Here is a 27,145-nt window from a genome sequence, read left to right as displayed (position 1 = left end):
CTGGGGTCTGCCACTTGGTGCTGCAACCCCTGGTGCTGGGGCCCGATCACCTCCTGTTGCCATGACCCCTGGTGCTGGGGCCTTACACAGTAGTGTGCCCCACTGAGGCCTCCCCCTCCCCAAATAGCCTCAGTCCAGTCCACCGGAAAAACAACAACATAAACATGAGCCCCTGGGCTATAACATAATAGAAGTCCTATACGTCACACTCTGGCTCCTTAAGAACTCCAAACTGCTCCTCAAGCCTTGAGTACCCCCCACCAGCTCTGGGTACCTTGTAGACTCCTGGAGCCTCATCAGCCACAGCAACAGTCTGGCCAGCAGCCACAGCATTCTGGGGTATTTCTGCTGTACAGGATCTCTCTTCCCCTGGCTGCTTGCCAGAGACCTTCTCCCTGCCAGCCTCGGCCCTGGGGTTTATATTTGCCCAGAGGCCTATCTTCTTCCTGTCAGCTGACCGGCCTGGGTGGTTGGGCTATTAACTCCTACCTTCCTGGTGCTTGGTGTTCCTATAGCCCCAGGTCTTAAAGGGGCAGCCCTGCCTCTTAGTAACAGGGCTAGGGTTCCCTGTTACATGCACCTATGCTACTTCTCTGTTCTTCCATAAATCACTCTTATGATGCATTTTTCTATGCTGCTTTTTTTCTGCATGGAGTATTATCCCTAAATTGAATCATAAGGGTTTGCCCTCTCAGACTTCAAATTTGGCAAGATCTATTTCCTGTAAATGGGTTGCAAGAATAGTCCTAACTTCTGGTTGCTATCAGAAGAAAAAATAGAAATAAAAAGTAGTGTTGTGTGCAATCTTAGAAATCAATTTTAAAAAGAAATGAGCTGGAAGAAGAGAAGTTCTTTGTTAACTCTGCAGTGTTGTGTATCCTGTAAATTTTCTAGTATTTTGCAAACATAGTTAACCTGAAAAAACCTGGAAAATAACACATATATGCTCTTTTACAAATTAATGTTGTTGTGAAAAACCATAAAAATGACCTGAAAAGGTCATATGGGAATAGAAAAAAAATTCCCTTAAAACCTGCTTTTACAAGGTATGAAATAGATTGCCTCCATATTTTTAAAAGTAATCTCTAATCTTTTTCCATACATGGAAAATTATAAATTGGTTAGAATTTTCCATGTGTAGAATTGAATTATTAGGGGTTGTCTTAAAAATTAGTTCTTCGCTTTGCTCGATTTGGCAAGAAACTTAGTATGCTTAAACAACTATATCATTTGATGGTTTAACCTGTTGTTGGGTTTCTCCTACCAACAGCTCTTGGAAGAGAAGCTGCTTATCAGCTGTACAAAAGTAGCATCTTTTTCTCTGTCATTTGGTCAGAGCCTAGTGTAATATCCAGGGAAGGATTAGTCTGATTTTTAAAGGAGAAAATTAAAAAAAAAAAAAAAAAAAGTCTTGTTAGTTTTTTTTTAATTAAAGCTTATAATGCTAGGTTGTCTTTTAAAGTGAGACTTGTGGAAAGATCCTATTATTGACAGAGTCAGTAATTCCATTGAAAGTCTTCCACATTAAGCATTGTTGCTTTCAATATTTGGGAGATGAGTGAGGATGCCGTGATGTTAAGTCTTTTTCCAGTTACATGCTTTATGGCTATAACCAGGTAGGACAAGAAAAACTTGTAGAAACAACTGTCCTACTACTGAAAAAGTCTTCAAAAGGTCAGTCTCTCAGTTTCAGTTTGCCCTGGACCTTTTGAGATGCTATAAACACCTTGCCCTTGGCCCAGGACTTGTTTATTCAAACAGAAGATTTTCCACACGAAAGCTATTTTAGGTACGGTCAAAAAAAATGCTTGTCTTTTCTGTAGTTTCATTTGTTAGTTGAAATGGTGTTCAGTTATCAAGCATGTCATGTTTACACTCACGGTAACCACAGCCTCCTAGCTTCTCTTCCAAAACAATAGTGGGATATCTTATAAACAGTATCTGAACTTCGAATCTCCTCTCCTGCTTCTGGGTTTTCAGTAGATTATAGTATTTGGCACTACCACACAAGAAGCTTGCTTTTGATCCCTAGAGTGAAGGGATTGCACAGGCAGTACACTGCTTTCTGGATAAGGGAGGCAAAGTGCCTCATGTCATTAGCATCCCTTTGGTCAGGTTAGAATCAGTGTGGAAGGCCTTTTAAGAGATTGTTTCCCAGATTTAGGAAGGGTGGTTTCTGTGACCTGGAGCTTTCAAAAAGGCATTAATTGGTGGAGGTAGGGGTAGTGAATACTGCATTGTGTCCCCAGAATATTGTAAGACATGTTTTAGAGCTCTAATTATACGTCATTTAGTAGAGGGATTATTGTTATGGTTATGTTGGAGCTTGTATCCTACATTGGTAGGCATGTTAAATAATATTTGCTTAAAGGTATGAAATAGGCTTGAGTGTTGGGAAATATTAAAACTCACAACTGTAATTTTTCTACTACAAAATTATCAGAACAGTTTTGGAACAAATTGCAGAGACAGCCTGGGGCTTCTTCATGTCCTTGTCTTTCAAATGCAATGTTTGTGCTGCTGGTCTATTTTGTATGTTTAAAAGTTTAGTAAATTATGATAGCAACCATTATAAAAAGACATGCTGTTAAGAATTTTTGTTTCTTTGTCATCCTTATATCATGTGTTGGGTCAGATGATTGTCCAGGTCCCCATCACCCCATGATTCTGTTTCTGATATTCTTTTTAGAGTGTATTTTGCACCTGGTAATATAAACATTATACATTAGTAAGTTTTCTATTATTTTTACCACTTGCCAAAAAATCTATCAGTAAGCAAACAGTAATGTTTTGAAAGTCTGTCATTATAATTGGGGAATGTTGTATTTATTTAGACAGCCTCTTCTAGGAGGAAAGTCTGGGCAGAAATCATCATGACAGCCTTCTGTATTTCCAGATAACTTAAATATTTAGAAATCTATTTTATGCCATCTGTTTTGGCCCTGAATGGATATATGATTTGTGCCTCCCAAAATGTGCAGCCCTGAGTAAGTGTATGAATCAAAGATTTGTTGGCACTAGAACTAGAAAAGGTTTATTATTTCATATAGATCATCCCCTCGTCAGTATGGGAGCAATTCCTTAATACACTTTGTAGTTCTTTGTTGAGACTTAAAATGTTACCAACCCTAGAGGTGTCACCACTTCAGTTGGAAGGCTATTTCACAGACTAATAGTTCTTATTGTAAGGAGGTACTGCAGCCTACATTTTTACCTTTATTACCACATTTTCCCAGATCTAATAAACTTTGAATTTAAGACAACCCTCCAATAATTTGATTCTGTAAATGGAAAATTATAAATTTGTTATAATTTTCCACGTGTAGAATTTAATTATTGAGGGGTTGTTTTAAATTTGCTCCCTGCCACTGCTACAGCAGAGGAAGCATTGCAGGGCTGGCTGGCCAGACTCCTACCTCTTGAGCTCTTCCCTTCTTGACTGTGCCTGCCCCCCTTCTCCCTCCCCTCAGTCACTTGTTTCCTCTTCCTTTTGCAGTGGCTTTGATTGTGGGGCAGTCAAAAGCAGCGGCTTAAGCCAGATCAGGGCAGAAGCAGTGGTGACAGCTATGTGCTTGGTCAAGGTTAGGGCCAGAGCAGAAGGTATGTTGCAGAGAGGGGAATCTCCTCTGTGCGCTTCCTGAGCTGTATACCATGAGTCTCCTTTATTTGCCCCCCATCCTCCCTCCCAGCCTCCCCTCCACTCACGCCCCACTGTGCAGTCTTCCCAGGTGCCTCCTTACTGCATTCCCCTCCCCGCTGCAGCACAAGTCACCCCAGTCCTAGGCAGGCAATGACTTGGCTTGGGATTCCCCAGGGCTGCAGCAGCTACCTGCCCTACCTGATACATAAATCCAAGATAAAGCTTTTTTTCCCCATGTTGACAAGGGCAAAAACCTTGTCTTGCATTTGAGTAAATATGGTAGTTTCATTTTGTTGTTCCACCTCACATATGCAGGGACCACTCTACATTATTCCCTTCCCTAATTTTGGTTTAATCACCCCAGATATGTTGACTACTACCATTTTAAGGTTGTAAGATAAAGAACTCAAAAAAATTAGAAATCCCACAACTAAGGATCTTTTGCAATTCTAGTTTGGTCCCCCTCTGTGAATGCAGTGCAAAGTGGTAATTTATTATATGATCACATACTTTTTTCCCCCTCAGAACTCCGGCCTCCTTCGGTTCACAGGATGGTTTTTCTCTGGGAATGAATTAAGCCCATGTAGCAAAGGATGATAGAGTCTATAGGATCTGTGCTTCATTTATTATGGAAATTGGAAGGCAGTGAATGAGGCAGAAGAATGGAAGGAAAAGAAAAGACAGGGACACTTCAGTGAAGCCCTGGAGAGCTGAAATCTCTCCCTGCTTGTATTATAGAATTCCTGTGTGATGCTAGACAAGTGGCTTTAAAACAAACGGGGCATCTACATGTGTGCCTTTACTGCAGAGTTGACTAATTAGCAGTAAAGCATGGAGATACCCAAGGTCCAAGCACTGGCATCAGTTGGACTTGGTACTAACAAGATGTACACACTTGAAAGATATCCTGCATACGTGATACTTTCAAAGCGCAGACTGTATTGTAGACCACTCCCTTGTCTTCTCAAAGTGAAATTTCAAGCTAAGAAGATCCATTGCAATAAATCTGCTGGACAATCTTATATTGACCTGTGTCAAATCAATGATCCTGTCAACAAACAGCTTTTGAAAGAAGAAGTAACAAAGTCAGTTGTCATGAATGAAACTGTATCAGATGCATGGGAAGTCCTGGAGACAAGTATATACAATGTGGCAATCAAGAGCTAAGACGAACATTGACTGGTTTGCAAACCATCCAGAGATACTGCTGCAACTCATTGAGAGAAAAATAACTGTCCTAATCAAGTCTACTTCTACTACTGATTCGCTCAACCATGTAAGAGGAGCTTGTAAGGCTGTTCAAACAGCTTCCAGGAGATGTGCTTAAGAATTTTGGCTGGGTCTCTGCAATAGTATCTAGCAGGTGGCTGACCCAGGTGACAGTAGATAGTTATAAGAGGGTATTAGAAAGACCATTGGGCCGACAAAGTATAAGACAGCTCTGTTGAAAGACATGGATGGCAATATCATAAATGATAAGAGAAGGCAACTGGAGAGGTGGATTCAGCACTATGGATTGGTATGCTCAAGGGAATCTGTAATAGACTAATGTGTGCTACATGAATTGCCTGGGTTTGAAGTTATGACTTTGCTGGATGCCAAACCTACACTAAAGGAACTTGAAAAATGTATCAAAAAGATTCACAATAACAAAGCTTCAGGATCTGACTGTTTACCTCCTGAAATGTACAAACGTGCTAACAAAGACTTGCTGCAAACATTGCATGAGGTACTCTTTTGGACAGAAGAAACTGTTCTGCAAGGTTTTAAGGACACTCATTTCATCCAACTCTATAAAAACAAAGGAGACAGAAGTGACTATAATAATGACAGAGGTATATCTCTTCTCAACATCACAGGAAAAATCTGAAACCATATTATTTTACCTAGATATCAAAACAGCTGAGAAAATCTATCCTGAGAGCCAGTGTGACTTCCGCTTGGAAAGGTCCACCATAGATTTGGTCTTCTCTGTAAGACAACTGCAGGAAAAGTGCAGAGAGAAGCATATCCCACTGTACATGGCTTTACAGATTTAACAAAAGCCTTTGACACGGTTAGTTGGTTACACTGTTCTGAGGAGCTTGACTGTCCACCTACATTGCTGAACCTTGCGAAATACTTACATAATGGTATGAAGGCATCTGTAATGTATGAAAACCAAGAGTCTGACTCATTCGACATCAACAATGGGCTGTGTACTGGCTCCTACATTGTTTAACATTTATTTGTCGTTTTTGCTTCAACATGCATTCCATGATGTTTGAGAGGGTATGTATTTCAGCACTAAATGTGATGGAGGACTGTTCAACATTGCAAAGTTCAGAGCTAAGATGAAGGTGAAGGAGATCATCCTAAGGGACCTATTGTTTGCAGATGATGGCTCACAGTGTCAGTGCCCTGCAACATCTCATTACCAAGTTCTCTGACTAATACAAAATCTTTGGACTAGCAACAAGCTTGAAGAAGACTTTTATCATACGCCAAGGCTCTTTAGAAACAGTTGCAGATATCACCATAGATGGTACTTGTCTTGATGTTGTTTACCAATTTTTCTACCTTGGCTTTACTGTTACAAGTAATGTTGATCTTGATGCTGAGCTTACTAGTAGAATTGGCAAAGCAGCCAGGAATTTTGGTCTTTTGCAGGACAAGGCCTGGAACCAAAAAGAAACTATCAACTAAAGTGAAAATCCATATTTGAGATGCATGTTTTATCCACTCTTCTATGTGGTTCAGAAACATGGACAGCTTATGCCAAACATCAGAAGACTAAGCAGCTTTCATATCATATGCCTGTGTAAAATTCTTTGAATGAGATGGCAAGACAAGGTGACAAATATGGAAGTGTTAACTTGTGTTGATGTCATTTGTGGGAACGTTGATTAGCAGGGATCTTGGTTTTCCCTGATAAAAAAAACTCTGCAAATTCTCTGATAACTGTGATTAAAATGACAGCCTCCCAGCCCCAGATATCCAGGCACAGACACGCATATGTAGGCACATGTAGACACAGACATACATACTCACACACATACTCCAGCAGGTGTGGGGCGGGGGGGGAGCGGGGCGGGTGAAAAGGAAGGGGCTGGGGGTGCCGGATCGAGAAAGCGGAGGGGAGAGAGTGCGTTTTTTCTGTGCCTGCTCCCAGGAGCAGGGCCGGGGGGTGAGGGCAGTGGTGCCCTTCTGCGGGTTGGAGGGGCATGCTGGCTGCTGCTGGTCCCACGCGGCACACCATGGCACCTCTCTGCCCCCCAACTTAGCTCAGTCTGTGCCCGCTCCCAGGAGAAGGGCTGGTGGGGCCAGGACAGCAGTGCTGCTCTGCAGGCTGCACATGCCCACCTGGCTGGGTGGGGGGGGGGGCCAGGCTCACACATGGCCACCACCACTGCACTGTCATCCCCATGTCCTGTGCTGCTTGTCCCCATCTGGCCATGGGCAAGAGGCGCGGTGGCAGCTGCCACCACAGCACCACCGCCAGCTGCCACTGCACCGCACCACTGCCATGGTGCCACACCACCACCCACTGCTGCTTGCATGCAGTGGCCACCACCACTGCTACCGCACCCCACACTGCTCTCCTGCAGCTGGCTGTGGGCAAGTGGCACAGGGTGCAGTGGTGCTGTGGCATTGGTGTCCGCCGCATGCGAGCGATGGTGCGGTGGTGGTGCAGCATGGTGGTGGCAGTGTGGTAGTGGCCACCACAAGCAAGCCTCCCTTGTCCCCTGGCCAGGTGGGCATGTGCAGTCCACAGAGGGGCACCGCTGCCCTTGCAACCCCAGCCCTGCTCCTGGGAGCGGGCACAGACTGAACTGAGGTGGGGGGGCAGGGATGTGCTGCGGTGTGCTGCGTGTGGCTGGCAGTACGCAGCGTGCCCCTCCCAACGTAAAAAGCAACGGGAACACACTGGGGGGAGACACCACCGCTGCTGCGCCCCATTCCGTCTCTGCCTACCCGGGCTGAGAGAGGGGGAGGTGTTGGGGAAAGCTCCACATGGAGTGTCCACCAGGCTGGCGGGCACTCCATGTCTTCCCCCAACACCTCCTTGCTCCCTCAGCCCCCAGCCAGCTGCACCCCCCTAGCCCTGCCCTGCAGCCCCCAGCCACACCAGGAAGCTCCAGGAGGGCAAGTGAGCCTGAGTTAAGCCTCCGGTAAGTGAGAGCATCCCTCTCCTCTTCTCCCTTCCCCTCCTGGCACAGCTGGGGGTTTCTCCGCCTTTTTTGGAATTAGCTCTTACAGGCTGGAACTCTGCCAGCCTACACAGCTCTTTGCAAAAGGTGGAAGTCCATGGGTTTCTCTGCTAAAAGGGTAAATCCGTGTTTTCTCTGAGAAAAATGGAAAATCCGTGGTTTTCTCCGTTTTTCCATGGGAAACGGAAAAACCTGTATCCCTGTTAATTAGTTAGAAAAGATTCAGTCATGTCAAGGGTATGCTGGGTCACAGGATGCCGAAGAATGTGCTGTACTCTGAAGTTTGCGAAGGGTCAAGAAAGAGAGGCAGACCACTGTGCAGATTTTAGGATGCTTGCAAAGATGGCTCAGCATCCTTTGGAATCTCTGTGGATGATTGGGAAAGGATTGGAACAGGAGTGCAGAATGCCACTCTGGTTATCAGAGTCAGCCTGCGGATGGAGTGAGGCACTGAGAGGCAGACTGAATCAAGTTTTATAATGACCGGCATCAGAGAAGGAAAAAATCTGTTGCTCAAATCCAGGGCATTGCTAATTCATGGATGTGCCCTACCTGTGGGTGGGACTCATGTTGGACGCAGCAGCCATTAAAGAACTCATTGGCACATACACCATACTCTGTAAAGAATGATGGTACCAATTGAAAGAGTCACCGTCTGTGCATGCAGTGCTATTAGGCCTGAGTAAACTTTTTAATTCTGTTGTAGAATAGTACTGTCTGACATGAGTATTATGGTGAACGGGGCTGGCTGGGGCACGAGCTACAATGTGAAGGTTGCCTGCAGGCTAAACCTGCACTCTAGCACCCTTGTGTCCCAGCCAGCCCCTCTGCAGCACATTGAGCGTGGAGATAGCAGCTCTGGGCTGACAAGCTGATCCCCTGGGCCCCCTGCCAGCCAGGGCTGTACCACCCTGACTGAACGTGCTGCGGTCCTGAACACACATGTAACACTGTCTGGGATCAATAAACTCCAGCACAAACTGTGCTGGATTTTATTCAGTTGCACTGATTTCACATTAGATGCACCCACATTCAATTAATTTTCACCTATGAAATGTTCCTCATTTTCTGGAGACCTGACTTAACACCCCAATTTGCAGAACTGCTGAGCACTCACATGAAGTGAATAACGGCTCTGATTTGAACATACAAATGTCACAAAATGCTGCACACTGAAAAATCAGGTTGTTGAGATCTAAGTTAGGCTTCCATTTTTTAGTGGATACTTTTTGTCACAACCCAGTGATTTTTGTGCCTCGGCACTGTGGAATTTCCTGGCCACATGAGAGCTCCTTTGCACGGCAGAGTGTTCTGCTACAATTGAGAACCTGCGTGTAGGAGAGAGTTCCTGCCAATTTGCAGTTTCCTTTGCAGGATGCATTTCTTCTTTGCAGCACAGAAATGCACGGTGCAAAGAGTTCCCGCCATTCGAATGTAAATTTGTGCCCCGCTATTGGCCAGTGCTAAATTATTCACACGTGGCGGCTAGTAATTGGCTCGCTGGCCGTTTAAAATTCCGCGCGACTTCTGCCCAAGTCGAAGAGCTTTGAGCACGCTGCAGAGTGTCTCTGAAGTTACCTGACTTGCGGCTGCCGATCGATAGACTGATCACCTACCGATCTTTCTTCCCATCACCGAGCCCACCCCCGACGTACCCCTTTCCTCGCCGGCTTCGAATTGTGGATGGATTAACTGGCTTGGGCCCCGCCAGCTGGAACAACTCGTGTGGTTGTTCCGACGACCGGACCACCTGCGTCGTGATTGCAAGCGGCGCGAGTAAAGTTTTTTACAACCAATAAGTTGTGTCTGCCTCTCCATTCACCAGCCCACCCTAACGTATGACCAATTTCTAACGTAACTCGAGTCGGCTCTGGCCGTCCAAGACACTTTTGACCTTACTTTTACTGTCACTATTCTACGTCTATAAAATGGGAATAACATCCCTTTACCTCACCACGCTGTTACAAAAATAAATTACTTTTGAAGCACTTCAGATAATGTAATGATAAAAACTATAGAGAAGCCCAGGAAGAAAATGTTTCTGTCTTCAGGGACGTGTTTGACAAGTGCATGATAAAAAAGTATGGGGCATATATTGAATGACAAAGAGAAAATATCAAGCAAATACCATCTATTCTGTGAACTGAATGAGGCAGGTACCTTTTACTAACTATTATACAGTAATTTAATAAAAGATGGTCATATAAGGGAACCAAATATGGTTGCACCCCTGATTGTAGTGTGTGTGTGCGTGCATGCATTCAAGCAATTCCCTAGGTTTTAAAGAACCTGAAAGAAAACAAAACATTCTGGTATCTGTCACTTGAAGTAATAGTAAATAATAGCAGTAGTGTCCCTCTTTCTTTGCATAGACCAGCGCAACGTGGGGATGACACATTTTCTTGAGGGTTGGGAATCTTAGAATACATTCTGGAGAGGAGTGTGATCTAGTGGGCTGATCTTCCCCAAGACTGATTTCTTCTACTCTGCCCTTTCCAATCTGTCTCTGTCCTTGTCCTGGACCTGTATCTTTCCCATCTACAGCATCTCATTCAAGGCCCTTCTTAGGGGGAGGAGGTGAAATCTCTTATGTATATGTAATTCCAAAGTTTGAATCCAGATTTTAAAAGTTTATAAGATATTGTTTTGATATTTTTATGCCTATGATAGCAGGTAAATGAAATATCTGCTATTGAGAGAAATAGTACCGGAATTTAAATCACACTTCTTTTCAACAAATATTTATTTTGATTAAATTTTTCATTTGATTTTGTTGCATATTTTAGCAGTCGGAACTTGGCTGTTTTCTGTTTCTTCCTTCTGTTTACACATTGGACTATTATTCTATGCTATTTTGTAGATTGAATCTTGAAGAAGAGTTAGATCAGATGAAAGTTCATAGATCTGTGGATAAGGCTACTATACAGGAACTGAATCTATGTCTGCAACAAGAAAGAGAAGGTAAATTATCTTTAAGTTTAAGTAGCATGTTTTTAGAAATATTTTGTGTTGGGTTTTTTTTGTTGTTGAAGAAATTCACTTTGAAATAATTCAATTGTCTTATCTTTATAGGATTCAACTGACTTCAAAATATACTTAACTATTCTTAAATCTTATATGGCTTTTATAGTAATCTTAACTAGTATCAGTAAACAAACTATTTCTGCAAAACTTTATGACTTGAGAATAGGAGATGCCAGGTTAGTCTAGATTCGAAACTACCAGCCTCCACCCAACAAACAAACACATTGTTTATGCAAGCACCCCAAAACATGAATTTTTCTTTCTCTCTTTTCTATTTGGCTGCTTTCCATTTCTGTGGCATTATTGGTCATATTTGTGAAAACAGAAGGAACTAATCTCTCTCTCTCGCTCTCTCTACATATATATATAGGGAGAGAGAGTGAGTGATATTATATTCAAAACCTACAATTTAGTAAAACTTAGTAAACTGTTTAAGATGATAAGCGGTGGATTTCTATTTGATACTGCTTCATAGCTGTTCTAGAAACAGATGTTGAGCTGGAGGAAACTACATAAAAATTTAAAATACTAAGTTAAAAGTCACTTGAATTGTGTTTGCCAATTCAGCTTGCCTTTAAAAAGAAGCAGCAGCTGAGAGGTAATTGGGTGCTTGCTAAGCAATAAACATGTCTATTTCCCAAAAAAATGCCCAAAAAACCAAAACAGATCTCTAGAAATATCAGAAATACCTACATATTAAATTAAATAAATAGGCTCAGAAATTTATAGACTAAAATGTCTTTTCTCTTTAAACAAATAAAAGAAAATTTGAATATTTGCTTCAATCTATGTAGTTACAGTGGTTACTTATTCTAAGGTGACCGAATGGGTATCTATTCAGTTGCATTTCTCATCAGTTGTTGGTTACCTGAATGCTATCTACCAGTATAATTTTTGGGGCGGGAGTGGGGTTGGGCGGAATTTGTTTAGAAATAAATAGTTGGATCAAATCCAAGGATGTTTTACTAAATTGAAAATTAATTGAAGTCTCATGAAAAGATTGTTTACCAGTTCACTCATAAAAAAAAATACCCGCTTGCTCATTCATGTTTAGGGACTCTACCTAAATTGCGTTTTTGTGGATTTCGCAGAAACTGTGAAATCCAGGGTTGCCTGCTAAATCCACGGAAAAAAAACTTAATAAAAATACATTTGTATTAACTATAACTAAAATAAGTTTTTAGTAAGTCCTTCTACCCAGGAGTGGAAGACACCAGCTGGTGTGTCAGTACAAAGGAGGCAGCAGACAAGATGGCAGCTGCCCCTCCTCCAGCCTCCCGCCTTGGGTGAGATTGCTGTGAAGGCGTGAGAGAGAGTGAACGAAAGCCCTGAGGTGCCTACATGCTGGGCAGGGGAGGTCAGGGAAGAAAAGCAGCTGGCAGCAACAGACAGGGAAAGTGAAAGCAAGGAACACTTACAGTTTGGAGGGCTGGCGGGGCTGCAGCTGGAGACTGGAAGGGAAGAGAAGCAATCACCATACTTCTGGAGCAGCATCTTGCTCTGGATTGGAGGAGGGAGGCTGCTCAGAGGTATTTCCGTCCCTGGAGAGGGGCAGAGTGGAGTTAATTCCCTGCAAGCTGCAGAGAGAGGAGGGCCTGAGTGTCCCGGAAGGCAAGTGTTGCGAAACTTGCTGGAGAAACACTGTGGGTGTGACCCAGAGAAGGAGGTAGATGGAGGCCTGCACACACAAGGCTTCTGATTAATCCCTGGAGCGGAGTGACAGCTGAGGATCTGGGGGAGGGGCCAGAAGAATTGCTGTTTCAGGTTAGAGCCTCGCTGCACATGAGAGAGATCCCATTGGGACTGTAAATGCTCATGAGTAAGCTGGGGCAGGCATGTGCAGAGCAGTGACTGGACTAACTGATTGATTTTGTTGTGATTGGGACATAAGAGCCTGACCCCAGGTATAGGAAAACGAGCTCAGGGCAGTAGCAGCAAGCCCTACAACATCTGCCAATCAGCACCAAAGGGCAAAGCCGCCATGAAATGCCTGCAAAATGTGTTCTTCATGCCTGGACAAAGCTACAAAAATGGCTTTGTCTTGCCACGAGTTAAATAGGCCCCTATTCGTGTTACATGGATGAGAAGCTTCTTTCACTCCTCCTGTGCATTTTAGGAGGTGTGCAGCTGATCCCTAGACAGTTTTATGTATTAGGTTCAGGAAATGTTTTGCCTCAACAACCCAGAAGACTAGCCATAGAAAATTTGGTGCGTCTGAAGTTTCCTATGCCAGTCCTATGAGGTGATTGAATGTATGGAGCTGCTAGTGCCCCAGAGAGGAGGGGAGTACACCTTAATTATGACTCTGAGAGTGAATCTTAGTTAAACACCATCAGTGATTTTCATGATTCTGGGTTCCCCCTACACAGCAAGCTCCTGCGGCTGCGAGTTCTGTCAGCTGATAGGGCTCCCAACCATGGGGGCATATGGTACGTTTCTGTGGCTGGGAGACCCATCAGTTGACATGGCTCCCAGCCATGTGAGCACACCCAATGGCGGAGAGCCCCAGCCTGGCCACAGATTCAATTAATGGCCTGATAGGAACCAGCCACAAAGTTATTACACAGTTTTTATGTAATAGCTTTGTGGCTTATTCCTTGTTTTATCACACCATTAATTGTGTTAACATGTGGCTGGGTGACAATTTAAGATGTGATTATCTAGTTAATCACGTCTTAAGTACAACATGTGCCGGGGCCTAATGCTTAGAAATATCTTCCTGAATTCATCATTCTAACAGCTAAATTAATATTCCCTGATCTTTTTTAAGCTTGATAGTTCCTGATAGAGATGCTTCCAGGTAGGTTTGCTATTAGTTTTTGAGTCTAATATAGTTTAGAAGTAAGACTAGTTCATATATTTCATAGACATAGTTAAGCTTAAAACTTTAAAAGCTAGGACAAAGAATATGAGAGAGAGAAAAGTCTCTGTAGATCATTTTGGTTTTGGTGTTTATGCTCTAAACTGCATCAGAAAACTTCCTTCCTCTTCCAGGTTTTACAATTTTATATTTTAGTTTAGTTGTAAAAACCCTGGTAAAAATTATTAATGGCTCTAAGACTTCAAGCTGGAGAGTGGGGGTCTGCTGTTGTTTGGTGGGGGGGCTTGAGGGGGGAGGGGTTCAGTGAAAAGGAAAGTTTGTTTTAAGCTTACCTTAAGCTTCCTGAAGTCTGTTGAACAGACATTCCATATGTAGCACTGCAAGTGCCACAGAACTTATAAGCACCACAAAAGTGCAAAAAGTCCTTTACAGGTGCAAACAGATGTATCAAGCCCCCTGGCTGAAACTCTACAAAGTTGCCACTGATGGCCACCCCATTCCCTGGCCATGGGGATATAACACGTTCACTGACAGTATGCCAACCCCTGTGGGGGCAGGGAGCAGAGCTCCAGTGAGCTGTCAGTAAGCATGCCATAGTGCCTGGAGTCTTTGGGGACCTGCTGCCTGCTCCCCCATTGTTGTACTTAAAAACCAAAGTTCTAATCTAGTGCTTTATGAATTGACACAGCACTCAGTTGATGAATAGCAGAAAGGCTTGCTTTAAATAAGTACCAACAAGTTACAAAACTAAATGACAGAAAAGATTCTTTCCCAATATAAAATAAGCTATTAGTTCATAATATTATCTAAGCTGCACAGAGATCTTTACTCGATGCAGGCAGGAAGCAGTTCTTATACAGTCTCAAAGCATGGGTCCTTCACTTGTTGGCTGGGTGGCAAGATGGCTTCTGGTCTGGACTGCACACAACTTGCTGACAAGTCTGCTTAGTCCTTATACTGGTTCTTTGAAGCATTTTTCTTGATGGTTGGCCAATTAAAGCCTGAAGAAAACAGGGAGGAAAAGGTTGATCATTATATCATAACTGTTGATTGCCTGGCTCCTGTTCTTGATTATCTAGGTGTAAAGACTAGGTGTTTCTGCAGCCTCTGCAATTACAGGTCAATCACAGATGATGGGCCTTGAGTGTCAGACAGGAAGGATACTTAGAGGTGTTACCAAATGTGTTTTGGGGTATTTGTTTATTAATGGTGTATGTAACAGGGTTCCCAACTGAAACCCTGTTACTTGAGAGATCTCACAGCTGGTAGTGATTATGGCCTGGCGGAGCAAGGAGACGCCCCACGCTCGCGGAGAGCCAATGGGACTCAGCGCCCGGGGATATGAAGAGGACGATGCCCAGAGAAAGTTGCCTTTGGGCACCACCAGAGAAGAGAGGAGCTGCTGGGGACTCTCGCAAAGAAGGATCTGAAGGAGGGATCCACAACACAAGGCCAATGCTAGCCGAGGGACTCCAGAACCCAGGACCAGCAGCCCACCCCCCCACTACCTACCAGGAGTACACGACAGTGGTGGTGAGTCTGGGGAGAATGGAGCCGCTGCACGGGGGGAAGCCATGGCTTCGCGCAGGGATGCAGCGAGGCAACTTGGAAGCCAAAGGGAGTGGGGGTCACCAGCCCAGACCTCTGAAGAGACCTGGCCCAGCACCCAGAACTCGAGGGGAGAGGGAAGCTGGGGCAGAGATCCGTGGACCTGACCACGGGTGAACTCTCGGATCTGCACCCTGGCACAGCGCGCGGCAAAAGAAACTGGGCATCACCTGTAACAAGCCGCTAATGAGGTAATTGGCGGGGAGCTGAGACACGAGAAAAGAAAGAAAACCCTTTTTTTCCCCTTTACTTTCTCTTTATTATTGGGAGCGGGCAAGGACTACGAGGGCCAGGGGTTACGGCAAGTAACCTGGATAAGAAGGAGCCTGGAGACACCCTACACAGGGTTGGGGACTCAAACGGGACCCTGCGAGGACTGATTGAGGACACAGCCGCAAGCTGGCAAGACGCCTATTGACACTGTACCAATTCAGGTGCCGGGTATCCTCTTTGGAGCCACGGGGGTGATTCCAGGAACAACTCTGACGAGCTGCTGCCTCCCACCTGGTTCCCTGTAAAAGAAAAAATATAAAAGCACCTAGATTGTGAAATAGACCAAGCGTGGTCCTTCCACAGGTAGTAATCATTGCAACATCTCTTACCTCCCTATTTCTTTGATAAGATCGAAGTCGTGGCAGGGGAGAACCAGGGGATCGGGCGGTACCCTGCGTAGACATGCTAACAGGGTACATTTGCAGTAGCTTATGAATTTAGACATGCGCTGGATGGTTCAGACAAATACCTTAGAGTGGTTGCCGGCTTTGAGAAATGTGAGGATGTCACATGCAGAACATCTTCCCTATATTCAGTGCTCCTTTTACAGGTTTCTTTTGAGCTAGATATTTAGTCTTTTGTTTTCTTTAGCTACTAGGCCAATTGAAATGCATATGTAGTTTCCTTGCCTTCACTGGCTCAGCCTTTCTTTAAAGGGCTTTCTTGGTACACATATGTGATAAGCACATCAGAACTCTGCCAACAATTTTAACCACTTTTACTACTTTATGGCATGGGTCTGGTATTGGGTACCGCAAGCACTCCACTGCCTCAGCGCTTAATGGGTTGCAAGCCATTAGCATAGTTTGATTTTTCTTATGGCAGTCTTGTTACCACAACCCAGTCTTGCCTCAGCCACTGTCCTGCATTTTTATGCAAGAGACACTGTTCAAGCTTTCACAGTTTTCATATGCAGCACCATATTCCCTGGGAACTGGAGAGCACTCAATGAGTGTCCACCCCATTCTCTCCCTCTCCTTTTTCCCTTGAAGGGTATGGGCAGGAGAGTAGAGTACAGTGGGATGCTCGGGAACTAAGAAACCCCCTGCAGCACTATGATGAACTATATAGGCATTATATTTAGTACTTCTAAATTACTGCTACGCAGCAGTTCCCATTTCATCCTGGAACCTTTTTGTAGTGCTTCTGCCAATTTTTTTAGTGCTATAGGGGAATACGAGTCTGTCTGACAGATTTTTGTAGTATTATAAAACTGCTTTCTGCACTATTTATGTAATGTCTGTCCTTCAGACTCTATCCCTGCTACAATTGGTTCATCATATTCCATTTTTGAATAATGACGGGAATTAGTTCATAGAACATTTGGATAGGAGTTCTTCAGCTGCAGACTTTGTTTTACATACCAGGGTAGGAATACCATTTCTGTGCAGTTACGTTTTCAGAAAAGGAGAATTCTTTGTGCCATAAAGATGAGCTTCTGGAGCTAAATTAATATTCCCTGATCTTTTTAAGCTGATAGTTCTTTCTCTACATAAAGTAACTGCCTGCTTCTTAATAATAAAATTGTATTGCCATCAGTGTACTACAGTCACCTCAAACCCAAATGTGTTGATTATAAATTAAACTAAATATTAGGGCTGTGTGAAATTTCGGAAGCCGTTTCATTTCAGAGGTGTTTCAGCACCCAAAGCACTGAATCCGAAATGAAACAGAAGGCTCTGAAACATCTCCAGAATGAAATAAAACCATCCAAACTGTTTTGGAATGTTTCGGAGGTGCCCCCCTGGGAATAGTCTGGCACCGCCCCGGAGCCCTCCTTTTAAAGTGCTGGGAGGCTGGGGCTGGGCAGGGGATGAGGCCAGGCGGGGCAGCCACAGGGGCTTCTCCCGCGGCTCCACCCACCAGGGCAGAGGCAGGCAGAGCTGGAGGAGCCGTGGTAGAAGCCTCCATGGCTGCCCTGCCTGGCCCCATCCCCCACCCATCCCCAGCCTCCTGGCACTTAAAAAACAAAAAACAAACAAAAAAAACCCCTGCATTCACCAGCTGCTGCAGCAGCGATCAGGGCCTCTGGGGTCTCCTGGCTGGAGGAGCCGCACAAGAACCTGCAGCTGCCTGACTGTGCCTGCCTCTCCCCAGCTTATCCGAATCTCTGAATCAGTGCCAAAACAGCGTCAAAACTCCAGTACAGATTCAGCCGAGTCATAACGGAACAATGATCCGAAATGAATCACTGTCCTCCAGAACGGCCAAAACCGAAACAAAATATAGCCGTTTTGCACAGCCCTACTAAATATTCTATGCTAAAGCTGTGTTCTCAGTGTGACATAACTATACTTTTGTAAGATGATTGTCATTTTATTAAAAGAATATCCTTTTTTATGGCTTGTGAGTCTGTCTGTGAATGAACAGTTAATGTTTTTTTCTTTGTTCTGTCACCAATAGAACTTATGTATTACTGGGTAAGTTAATAAGATGAATCCAGTTGCTGTCATAGGCAGACAGACAGCTATATAGGCAGTGCTTTTTCATTATCAGCTATTTCCATTGAACCATTATAAAAGAATTATAATAAACAACACGGGTGAAATAAGCTATGTATTTTTTGCTTGTTAGAGAGGGACTCGTATCAATGGCTAGTAATTCCTCTTAATTTTTTTTTTGTGATTAAAGTATTTCTGTCAGTCATGAATTTGTTAGAACTACATTTTCCACCTTTCTTCCAATAATATTGTTTGTTCACTGTGTATAACATGCTTATTTTAGATACTGTTATAATATGTATATTAATCTAGCTGTGTTATAAACATAGTGTTTTGTCTGCTTTGATCTGTTTCTTTTAACCATGGAAAAATCACCTTATTTTTTTAGTATAGTAAATGTTGATATAAAAACTACAGTAGACATTCAAATGAGTGAATATTTAGAAAAAGATGAAAAGCATGTTCATATTAGCTTTGTGTGTTACTTAAAGACTTTTGTAAATGTATTCAGTACCACAGAGCTGGGGGACTGTACTCAGAAATAACATGGGAACTAACATATTAATATCAAGGTAAAGGTACATATTCCCCAGATGCATAGTTTTACCTTTTTCAGCTTTTATTATCTTCAGAATAGTGCTTCATTTATTTTATGAATACAGAAGTTTTAATTGGCCATGACATGTTCCAAAGACAAAAGAAAGGTCTAATTCACTCTAACAAACTTGTTAGTCACTGTTTATATCAAGAGGATTGCTAATCTACAGAGGGTAACACTCTTTTCTTCTACTCCTTCTTTGTTTATAAATCAAAAGTTTTAACTGACCTCTAGTGTCTGCTTGTGGTTTAAAATGATACTTCTAAAACAACATTTCAGTATGTAACATAGATATTTATTCTTTCAATTAATTTAAATTAAAAAAATCTAAGTATTGGGTTAGCATTTCTACCATCTGTTTTCCTTGTAGCTTACTATTATATTTCCGCTTCACTAAAAATCACTATACAATTATTTTTCCTTTTTGTTCTTTTATAATATTACTACCGTTTCACTTCTGTTAGTGGGCTTTCTTTATGGACAGTTTGTTTTTTAGATTTCCCTTATTTGGGGGAATTTGTAACATCTGAAGTGTTTAGCTCACCATAGAAGGTGGAGAGAGCCAAGTTCAAACTAGTTAGTTTTATGGGTTTCTAATTGTTATGAATTCAGAACATTGCACAGGAATGATTTGTGTGATTTATCTTGTAAAGTGTGTGATCTTTTTCTTAACAAAAAAGGGTTTAAAGTCTCCATCCATCCTAATTCTGTTACTGTTTGCTTTGTTCACCAATCACTCTGATCCTCCTGGCAGGGGATGAGACCTGGAGAACAAAACTGGTAGTGACTGTGTAGATAAAAAGGCAATGAATTCTGCTTTTAAGGCATAGAGGGAATAGTCTATAAAAGAATGAAAATGGGAATAAAAGTATAGCATCTTTAACCTGCAGATCTATTGAACCTTTGAAAAGCTTGTACTGTAGAAAAAAACACTGTGATGCTACGAAGATTCATAATTATGTGATATAAGACTTTGAAAAGAGGTCACTCCTTAGAGACTGACCAAAAAGCTTGACAAGAAAATAGACTACATTATTTATAATTGTGAAACTAAAGAGCAGATTTCCTTAAAATGTTTGAATATTGTTTTAGTGGAATATTAGATGTCAAAATATATTATTTATTCTGTGACAGAGCTGCTCTTTAGATTTGGTGAAGATGATGGGGTCAAGAACAGTACTCCAAAGAAGAATGTGAAAGAAATATCAGATCAGACAGTACAGAAGGTAGGATATTGAGCCCAGTGAGCTAAATCTAAATTTTAATATAAAGGATTATATGTTATAGTCACTACTCATGATTTTAAGTGTTCTATCCTTAATTTCCTTTAATAATTCAAAAACACTTACTGCCAAAATTGCGTCAAAAATCAATGCTACTGCAGTAGATATTGATGAATCAGATGGGATAAATACCATTAAGGTCAAAGTAAATTACAAATGTTTTTAAAGACAAAATGAATTGCAAAAGTCAGCAAACTTGCAGCATATACTTATTTTTTTACAGTTTTTGAGATCAGTAATATTAATTTTCTTTTGCCAAAGTTTATTAATGTTTACACAATATCAGATGTAAACCACTGCAACTGTCTGCTAAAGAATCAAATGTGTGCATAACAGAGATGTGGTGATTAATGTGCTACTAATATATTAACTTTTGAGCAGTAGTATGTATGAAAATGTTACAGTATATATTTAGTATGCATATATTTATTATGCTTTGGTTTAACAAGCATATTTAAGAAGATCCCACTTGCTGTACATCATCTTGCACATTTGATTTTGTATAACTAGATAGTCTTAACAGGTTACAGCTTGTATTCATATTTATATTTTTTACAAGTAGTTTAGCATGTTAACAGGTGTTCACTTGAGGGCTCAATTGTATTTTACCATATGGTTTGGTTGCTGCAAAGAAAATGCATTCTTGCAACAGGTTTATTCCTTTAATTTATCATTTGGCTAAACAATATTTGTCTAATTACTTATACATCTTTTATGACATTGAATATGTACGAATATGTAACTTAAAACATCAGTATGGTGAATGCTATTTATCCTATATCTGTGAATTAACTTGTAGGAAGTACAGTAATTTACAGCAGATGATGTGATTGCATATACTTCTAACACTTGCCATATGGTCAGGTAATGAAGGCTGTCATCTTGGTATTACTGAATGACAAACATCATGTTAAAATAATAACACACAGAACAGGAGATGCTCACATTCATTTATCATAAGGTAGAGTGAGTAATTGAAATAATTTGAGTGCTACAGTCTAGGATGTCACAATTTATGTGTGATTATAATCTATATTTCAGAATTATAATTTTGTTTCCCAGGTACTGCATAATTTTTATCTCTACGGATTCATATAGTTTTATGTTGCTACCTTAGTGTGTTGGCCCAGAAGTTGTTCATTCGGGGTTTTTTTTCCTTCTTTCAACCACGGTACATGACTTTAAATGTCAGTGGACACACAAGATGTTCTTATCTCCTAGGTCTTTAAAACAACGAAGGTCAGAGGAGCTAACTATACTGTGTGCTAAACTACAAGAGTATACTTGCCTTTCACTTCAAATTTGGCTTTGTTGCAATAAATAGCAAAAGTCTCCTACTTTATTGGGTTCAGGATTTCACCCAATGAATTTATGTACTTGTAACATAAGCCTTCATTCTTTGTAATTACCCCTCACCTCAAGGGAGGTCAGCAATGCATAAACATAGAGCCTGAAGGTGGATTACAAGGTTATTGGCAAAGGTGTCCGGGGAAGTTTGAACAACACTGTCCCTAATTTAACTTGTTCACTTCGACCCTATCGTTTCATTTGAACGAAAATTATACTACTGCATGCAGGATAGTTCTGTAAGATTTATAAGAAATAATCTATCTGTCCAATATTTTTTGTGAATCCTAGTTGTATTTCTTTAGAAATAGTGTACAGCTTATATGTTTTTGACCTTGATACTGTTTTTTGGCATTTCATCTTGCTACTTAGTACTGAAACTGGTGAATATCTTATAGAATGAGTGTCTAAAGTTATCCTGTAAACAGACATCTCCTTTGGGGCAGTCCTGATTGTCTTGGGCCGGGCAATTATTTCAGGCAAGGGCCACTTACCGAGTTTTATCAAGCTGTCGAGGGCTGCATGGCTAGCCCTGCCCCTTGACAGGTGCCCTGCCCCTTGGTCACCATCTTGGGACCAGAAGTCCCTCCCCCAACCCTTGACCTTTGCCACCAGAAGCCCCTCCCTTTGCCCCCAGAAATACTACTTTCAGCAAGGGGTTTTGGCATCTCAGAACCAGAAAAACACCATCTTATAGTCTAAAAATCAAACATCTATGACATTCATTAATTTTATTTAAAAATATATTTTTCTCCTAATTTACATGTGTTTGTGTAGTGTACATAGAAGTGATCACACAATAGCTTAAAATGAAATCTTCCTCTTGTAAACTGTCAGGTTGTGTTAGAACATTTTATCCAGTATGCTTCATAAGTGCTTGAAGTGGGACGATGGGTGTGAATGGCCATACGATCTAGGGGCAAAAGGCAACATCTGTACAGCCTTAGACTTCAAAATTCTTCTGTGGATGTCTGAATATATAACCTTATTTTAAAAAAATTCTGAGGTCTAAGCAGCCCTTACCGAAGTCAGAGTAGGGAAAAATTGGTATATCTGTAGTATGGGGTGAGATTTTTCAAAAATATCAAAGTGTCTTATGAGCCCAAGTTATGCTGATTGATAGCTCGAAAGACAATCTAGTGCTTTGGAAAACTTCACTCTGAGTAATTTTTTATTTTCCAGGTCGTCAATCAGAGTAAACTGTCCTTTCAGTTCCAGAAACAGTTGTATTTGGTTTAAACTATGAGGAAATAGCACTACAGGGCAATAAGAATTAGAGTTTATTATGGGGAACCCTGAGTTTGCATAGATTATGTAGTATGTAAGAAGCAATATGTATTTTCCAGGCAAATGCTTCTATTTCTTGTTTGGCAAGCTAGGATGGCATAGATTCTGCTCTTATGTGAATAGAAAAGTTCTCTGACTTCATATTATTTAGTTCCTAAGTTTTTCTTAATGCCTTTGACTGTGATTTTTTTCAAAGGATACTGGTTTTAAATAAATGTATCAAAGACTATTTGTTTAAATACCCTGTGGAAAATTGTGTTATAATTTTTTTCCTGAAAACATTGTTCAGAATCAATTAGTATGTATAACCAAATCAGCAATGATCTCAAAATGCATTAGTAAAGTTCATTAGCGTACTTAAACTCTGTCACTTTGTCTGGAATTTTAACTTTTTCTACCATCTGCCCTTTGCTCAACAGTTGTAATATTGCAGTTAGAATGTGTTCATCTCTACTATCTTGGAATTATTTTAAAATTAGGGACTTTAGATTGCTTTTGTCCTTGTCCTAAAATCAATTTTATTTTCATAAAGTTAAATATGATTTTAAGATGTAACCGTTTGTTTTTGTTCCTGTTTAAAAGGTTCAAATTGAGGTGTAATTTTTTTACTTTAAAACACAATTTAATTAGGTGTGTCAATTGGAAAGAAGATTCAAAGCTCTTGAGAGGGAATCAAAGAAGCTGAAAGAAGTAAATAAAGAGTTAACCAAGGACAGAAATGATCTAAAAGCATCTCTAAAACTGCAAAGGGAAGATGCAAACATGAGAGAGAGAGAGTTTGAGAAGCTACTAAAAAGGATTCGAGAAATAAAGAAAGACAAAGCAGAGCTTCAATTATTGATTGATGAGCTAGAGAGAGAAGTTGTTTCTCTGAAGAGGCAAGTGGCAGAAGCTAATGGGTTGAGAAATGAAAATGAAGATCTGCTGAGTCAAGTACAGCAGCTGAAGAGTTCACTGGACAAAGCCAAAGCAGTGGCTCCCATAGTCCCTGTGAAAACAACCTGTGGACAACATAATTGTAAGACAGCGAGCACCAAGGTTAAATTAAAAACAGCCAAGAAAAAGAGCTCTCTGGGACGTCACCAAGCTTTTCGCAAACAGTCCATCAAGGTTACGAGCAACGTAATTGAGAACTTCAATAAGGACGGCTGGGAGGATATGAGTGAAGGCAGGTACGGCTCTCATTAATTTACCTCTGTAGAGGGGACACTGTGCATATGTAAAGCTCTAGCAAATGGAGATTGAATTTCAACTACTGCCGATTTGGTATTCAGAAAAAATACTGTCAGATCCTTTGAAATATCTTGGGAGGTCTTGTTCTGAGCTTATTGACTGAAATTTGCATGCAAAATTAGCCACAACTGCATGAGTATTTGAATAGGTGCCAGGAAACCCAAAAGAAGGCAATGCTTGATTTCTTCCAGTGATGCTATTTTCATGCAGTCATGAGGCTTGAAATTGACAGTTTGGCAGGTTGATTTAATTTGCTGGCCCTTTGCATATTCACCACTGACAGCTAAGGATTCCCAGGCAAGCCTAGTAAGTTGGTTTAGTTATCTTGTGACATACCGACCCGGGAGGAGAAACATTTTTTCCCCTTAATTTAGTTAGATAAATTTTGAATGACCCATTTCAGCTTGCTAGCAGATGTCTACAAGCTGTTTAACATCCTTTACATTAAGAACCATCCACACTAATTATTTCATGTATGTTTTATGCACAGTCATTGTACTAACCTTAATTGAATGATGGTTAAAAATTAGTTCTTTAAAGGTAAGTATTAATGCATAGATCCCCAGTCCTGAGCCACAAGGCCTACCTCAAATAGCACTGGTAAGTCTCTTGAACAGTTAGAATTTTTCTCCCTTGCACCCCACATTTGAGGAAGCAGTAAGCCACGAGGGCAAATGGGTATAAAATGCCTCCTAACCTCGCACTTTTCAGTTCATTTTTCTCTAAAAGGCAATAAGAAGCAAGTTCTCAATCTAACATTCTCTGTTAGGGCAGCAGATGGGGAGGGTAAGGTAACTCCAATTCCTTTGGAGGACCTTTCTGTGTGACTTGGATCAAATGCCTTAACATTTCCTTTTCTCCACATGCAAATGATGGAGATAAGGATGTGTACCAACCTTGGGAAACTATCTTGAGAGATACGGGTGGAAAGTACAATACAAAACAGAGTAATCATATGGCTGTTATTGTTGATATTTTAATTTCTATGGGTTTTTTTCTGTTTTTACAGTTAAAAAGTAGGTGGTATTCTCTTTTGCTGCCACTAGCTCTGTTTCCATTTATATTTATTTTTTGTTTTAATTCAATAGTTTGAACCCCCATGAATAGCTCAGTCAAACAAGATGTCCATCAAGGGAAAAGTTATTTAGTGGCTTTAAATGGTGTATCAGCTAATGAGAAGCTATCTTCTTTTACAACTGTACCCTTAATCCAGAGTAAAATTCTGTTGAAGAAGCATGATTCAGAGTATCAAAACTCAAGAAGAAAGTGAAATGTCCTTATTTGATTACCTTTTTTCCATAGCCATAAATATATTATTTTTTTCATTGAAATTTGGTCCTGTGTTTCTAGATTCAAGTCCCTTGTTTTCTAGTTGAAATAACATTCTTTCAAAGCATTGAGCTACTGAGAAAGAACACAAATGGATATCCCTCCGTGGTGTTTGAGCAGTAGAACGTTATATTGAACATTACTTTTTTCTGCTCTCCCCAGTCAGTGAGACACATTGATAAACTAGAAGAGCTTCTGATCATACAGACATTTTTTTAAACACTGCTCTTAAGTTTGGTGTAGATTTATTAGATAAGTGCCCTGAATCTCCACTCAGTTGTACATAAGCTTTATGTCAATGTAACTACTGAAGTGACACCTTCAAGTCAATGTGTTGGTTTAGGAAGTGGTAGAGTACTAAAGTATCTTGTTTCAACCAAATCTTCTGGCTTCACTTTCCCATCTTCCTCACAACTCTTGAAATAAACTTGATGAGCTAGCTCAAGATGAATGGGATGGAAGACCATATGTCCCAGACCGTTCTTTCAAATGAACTACAGTCTCCATGGACTCTCAAAAAAAAATGTAGGCCTTCTTGTGGGTGAAAAGGTCAACATGTAGCTATGAGAACAGGTAATTTTAGGCAGGTGCTTGCCTTCTGGCTGGGACTGTTTAATCATATGCAGGAAGGTAGAGCAGAAGTTTGAATACTAGTGGAATTCTTGTTAGGGGCAATGTGGTGAGCATTCTTCCAAAGGCTATGGAAATGAATGTTGTAAAGAGATGTACAATGTGTCTAAAACAAGGCAGCAGGATGAAGACAAAGTTCAGAGCAAAACCAAGGTTTCAGGACCTGCACTTTCTCTGTTCTGTAAGAACTCTTAACAGAGGAATATCAAGTTTAAAGGAGTCAGTAAACTCTATAGAGCTGCAGTTTGAAAATTAGTCTTTTGGTGATACATCTAAGTTCAAGTGAAACAAGTCATATTTAACAGAGAGCTATGTTGGTACTGAACAATCATTTCATACTTAAGGGCAGTGAAAATGCACAGGTTGCTTTATAGAATCTTACACATCCCTTATGCCAAAGAAACTTGCATTGTAATGAGCCTTAACCATAAACGCAGCATTTAATGGGTGTTCTTCAATCTCTTAGTTCTCAACCATTTTAGACTCAGGCATTCCTCAGAAAGTGCCATCTCTTAATTCTCACTTATTCTTGACTACAGAAAAATAATAGAACAGTTTTTCTGTTGTAAGAATTCAGAAAGACCACAACAGATCAGAATGTTTTAAATACCATGTATTCCTGTTTGAAATTGCTGGCTTTATCTTGTGAATCATGTTTGTACACCTAACAGTGCTAATATGGGTGGCATCCCATGGCACATTTGAAAGGATCTCAAGGTTCCCCAAGGTGCTATGGCTCCCTGGTTGACAACTTCTCTCCTAGACAATGTCTGTGTTAACATTAGTTTAAAGTTAACCCACATTTTAGGCATTTGTTAGGACTCAAGCTATCTATTCTAGGTAGGTATACGCTGGAAGAATTGTTTTGGGTCTTTACATGAATGGATTAGCTTTGCTTTTTTGTTTATTTGTTCATTATGTTTTTACATGCTGAAGTTAAGTAGCAGCTGTTTTTAACAAGATTCTAGTATATCTTAGGAGTCGGGTCACAGGGTTTAGAATATATAGTATAGCATAGCTTTACCAATATGTGAAATTTTTGGTCTGTCAAGAAAAAGCACTTGCCATAGCAGGCATTAGGCTCAAGCAGGATTCAGTAACATGATTGATATTAGTAAATTAAGATTTATTTTTAATTATGAATTATTTGCAGACCTGATTTTTACAAATACATTTTTCTATGTATCCACTGAATGAAACAATATTAATTATTTTAAGATTATATATTGTTTATTCCTTATTAAAGTGGTTATTTTAATGTGGTATGTCATGGGTTATGTAGCATATTTTCTGCTCCTGTAGTATATGATTTAATATTCCTAACGGGCCTTTTGTTCATTTTAATATATGCAATTTCAGTGACTCTGAAATACCAGCTTCGGAAAGTTTGAGAGCAATAATTAGAAAAATGGCCCAAAATGTTGATTCGCTAATGGACCAA

The 27,145-nt window shown here is 41.0% G+C and overlaps 1 protein-coding gene across 1 annotated transcript in view; it reads left to right on the top strand.

Annotated features, from left to right (window-relative positions):
- Positions 1-27,145, top strand: part of CNTLN (centlein) — a 383,712-nt gene that overhangs the window by 227,770 nt on the left and 128,797 nt on the right. The window contains 4 exon segments of the mRNA XM_025201267.1: positions 10,691-10,791; positions 19,730-19,821; positions 23,143-23,684; positions 27,064-27,145. The exon segment at positions 27,064-27,145 is cut by the window's right edge and continues 93 nt beyond it. Of these exon segments, the coding sequence (XP_025057052.1) occupies positions 10,691-10,791; positions 19,730-19,821; positions 23,143-23,684; positions 27,064-27,145 (817 nt within the window).

This window comes from Alligator sinensis, unplaced genomic scaffold (assembly GCF_000455745.1).
Source record: "Alligator sinensis unplaced genomic scaffold, ASM45574v1 scaffold917_1, whole genome shotgun sequence".
Lineage (NCBI taxonomy): Eukaryota > Metazoa > Chordata > Crocodylia > Alligatoridae > Alligator > Alligator sinensis.
This window is presented reverse-complemented; position numbering and strand designations above follow the sequence as displayed.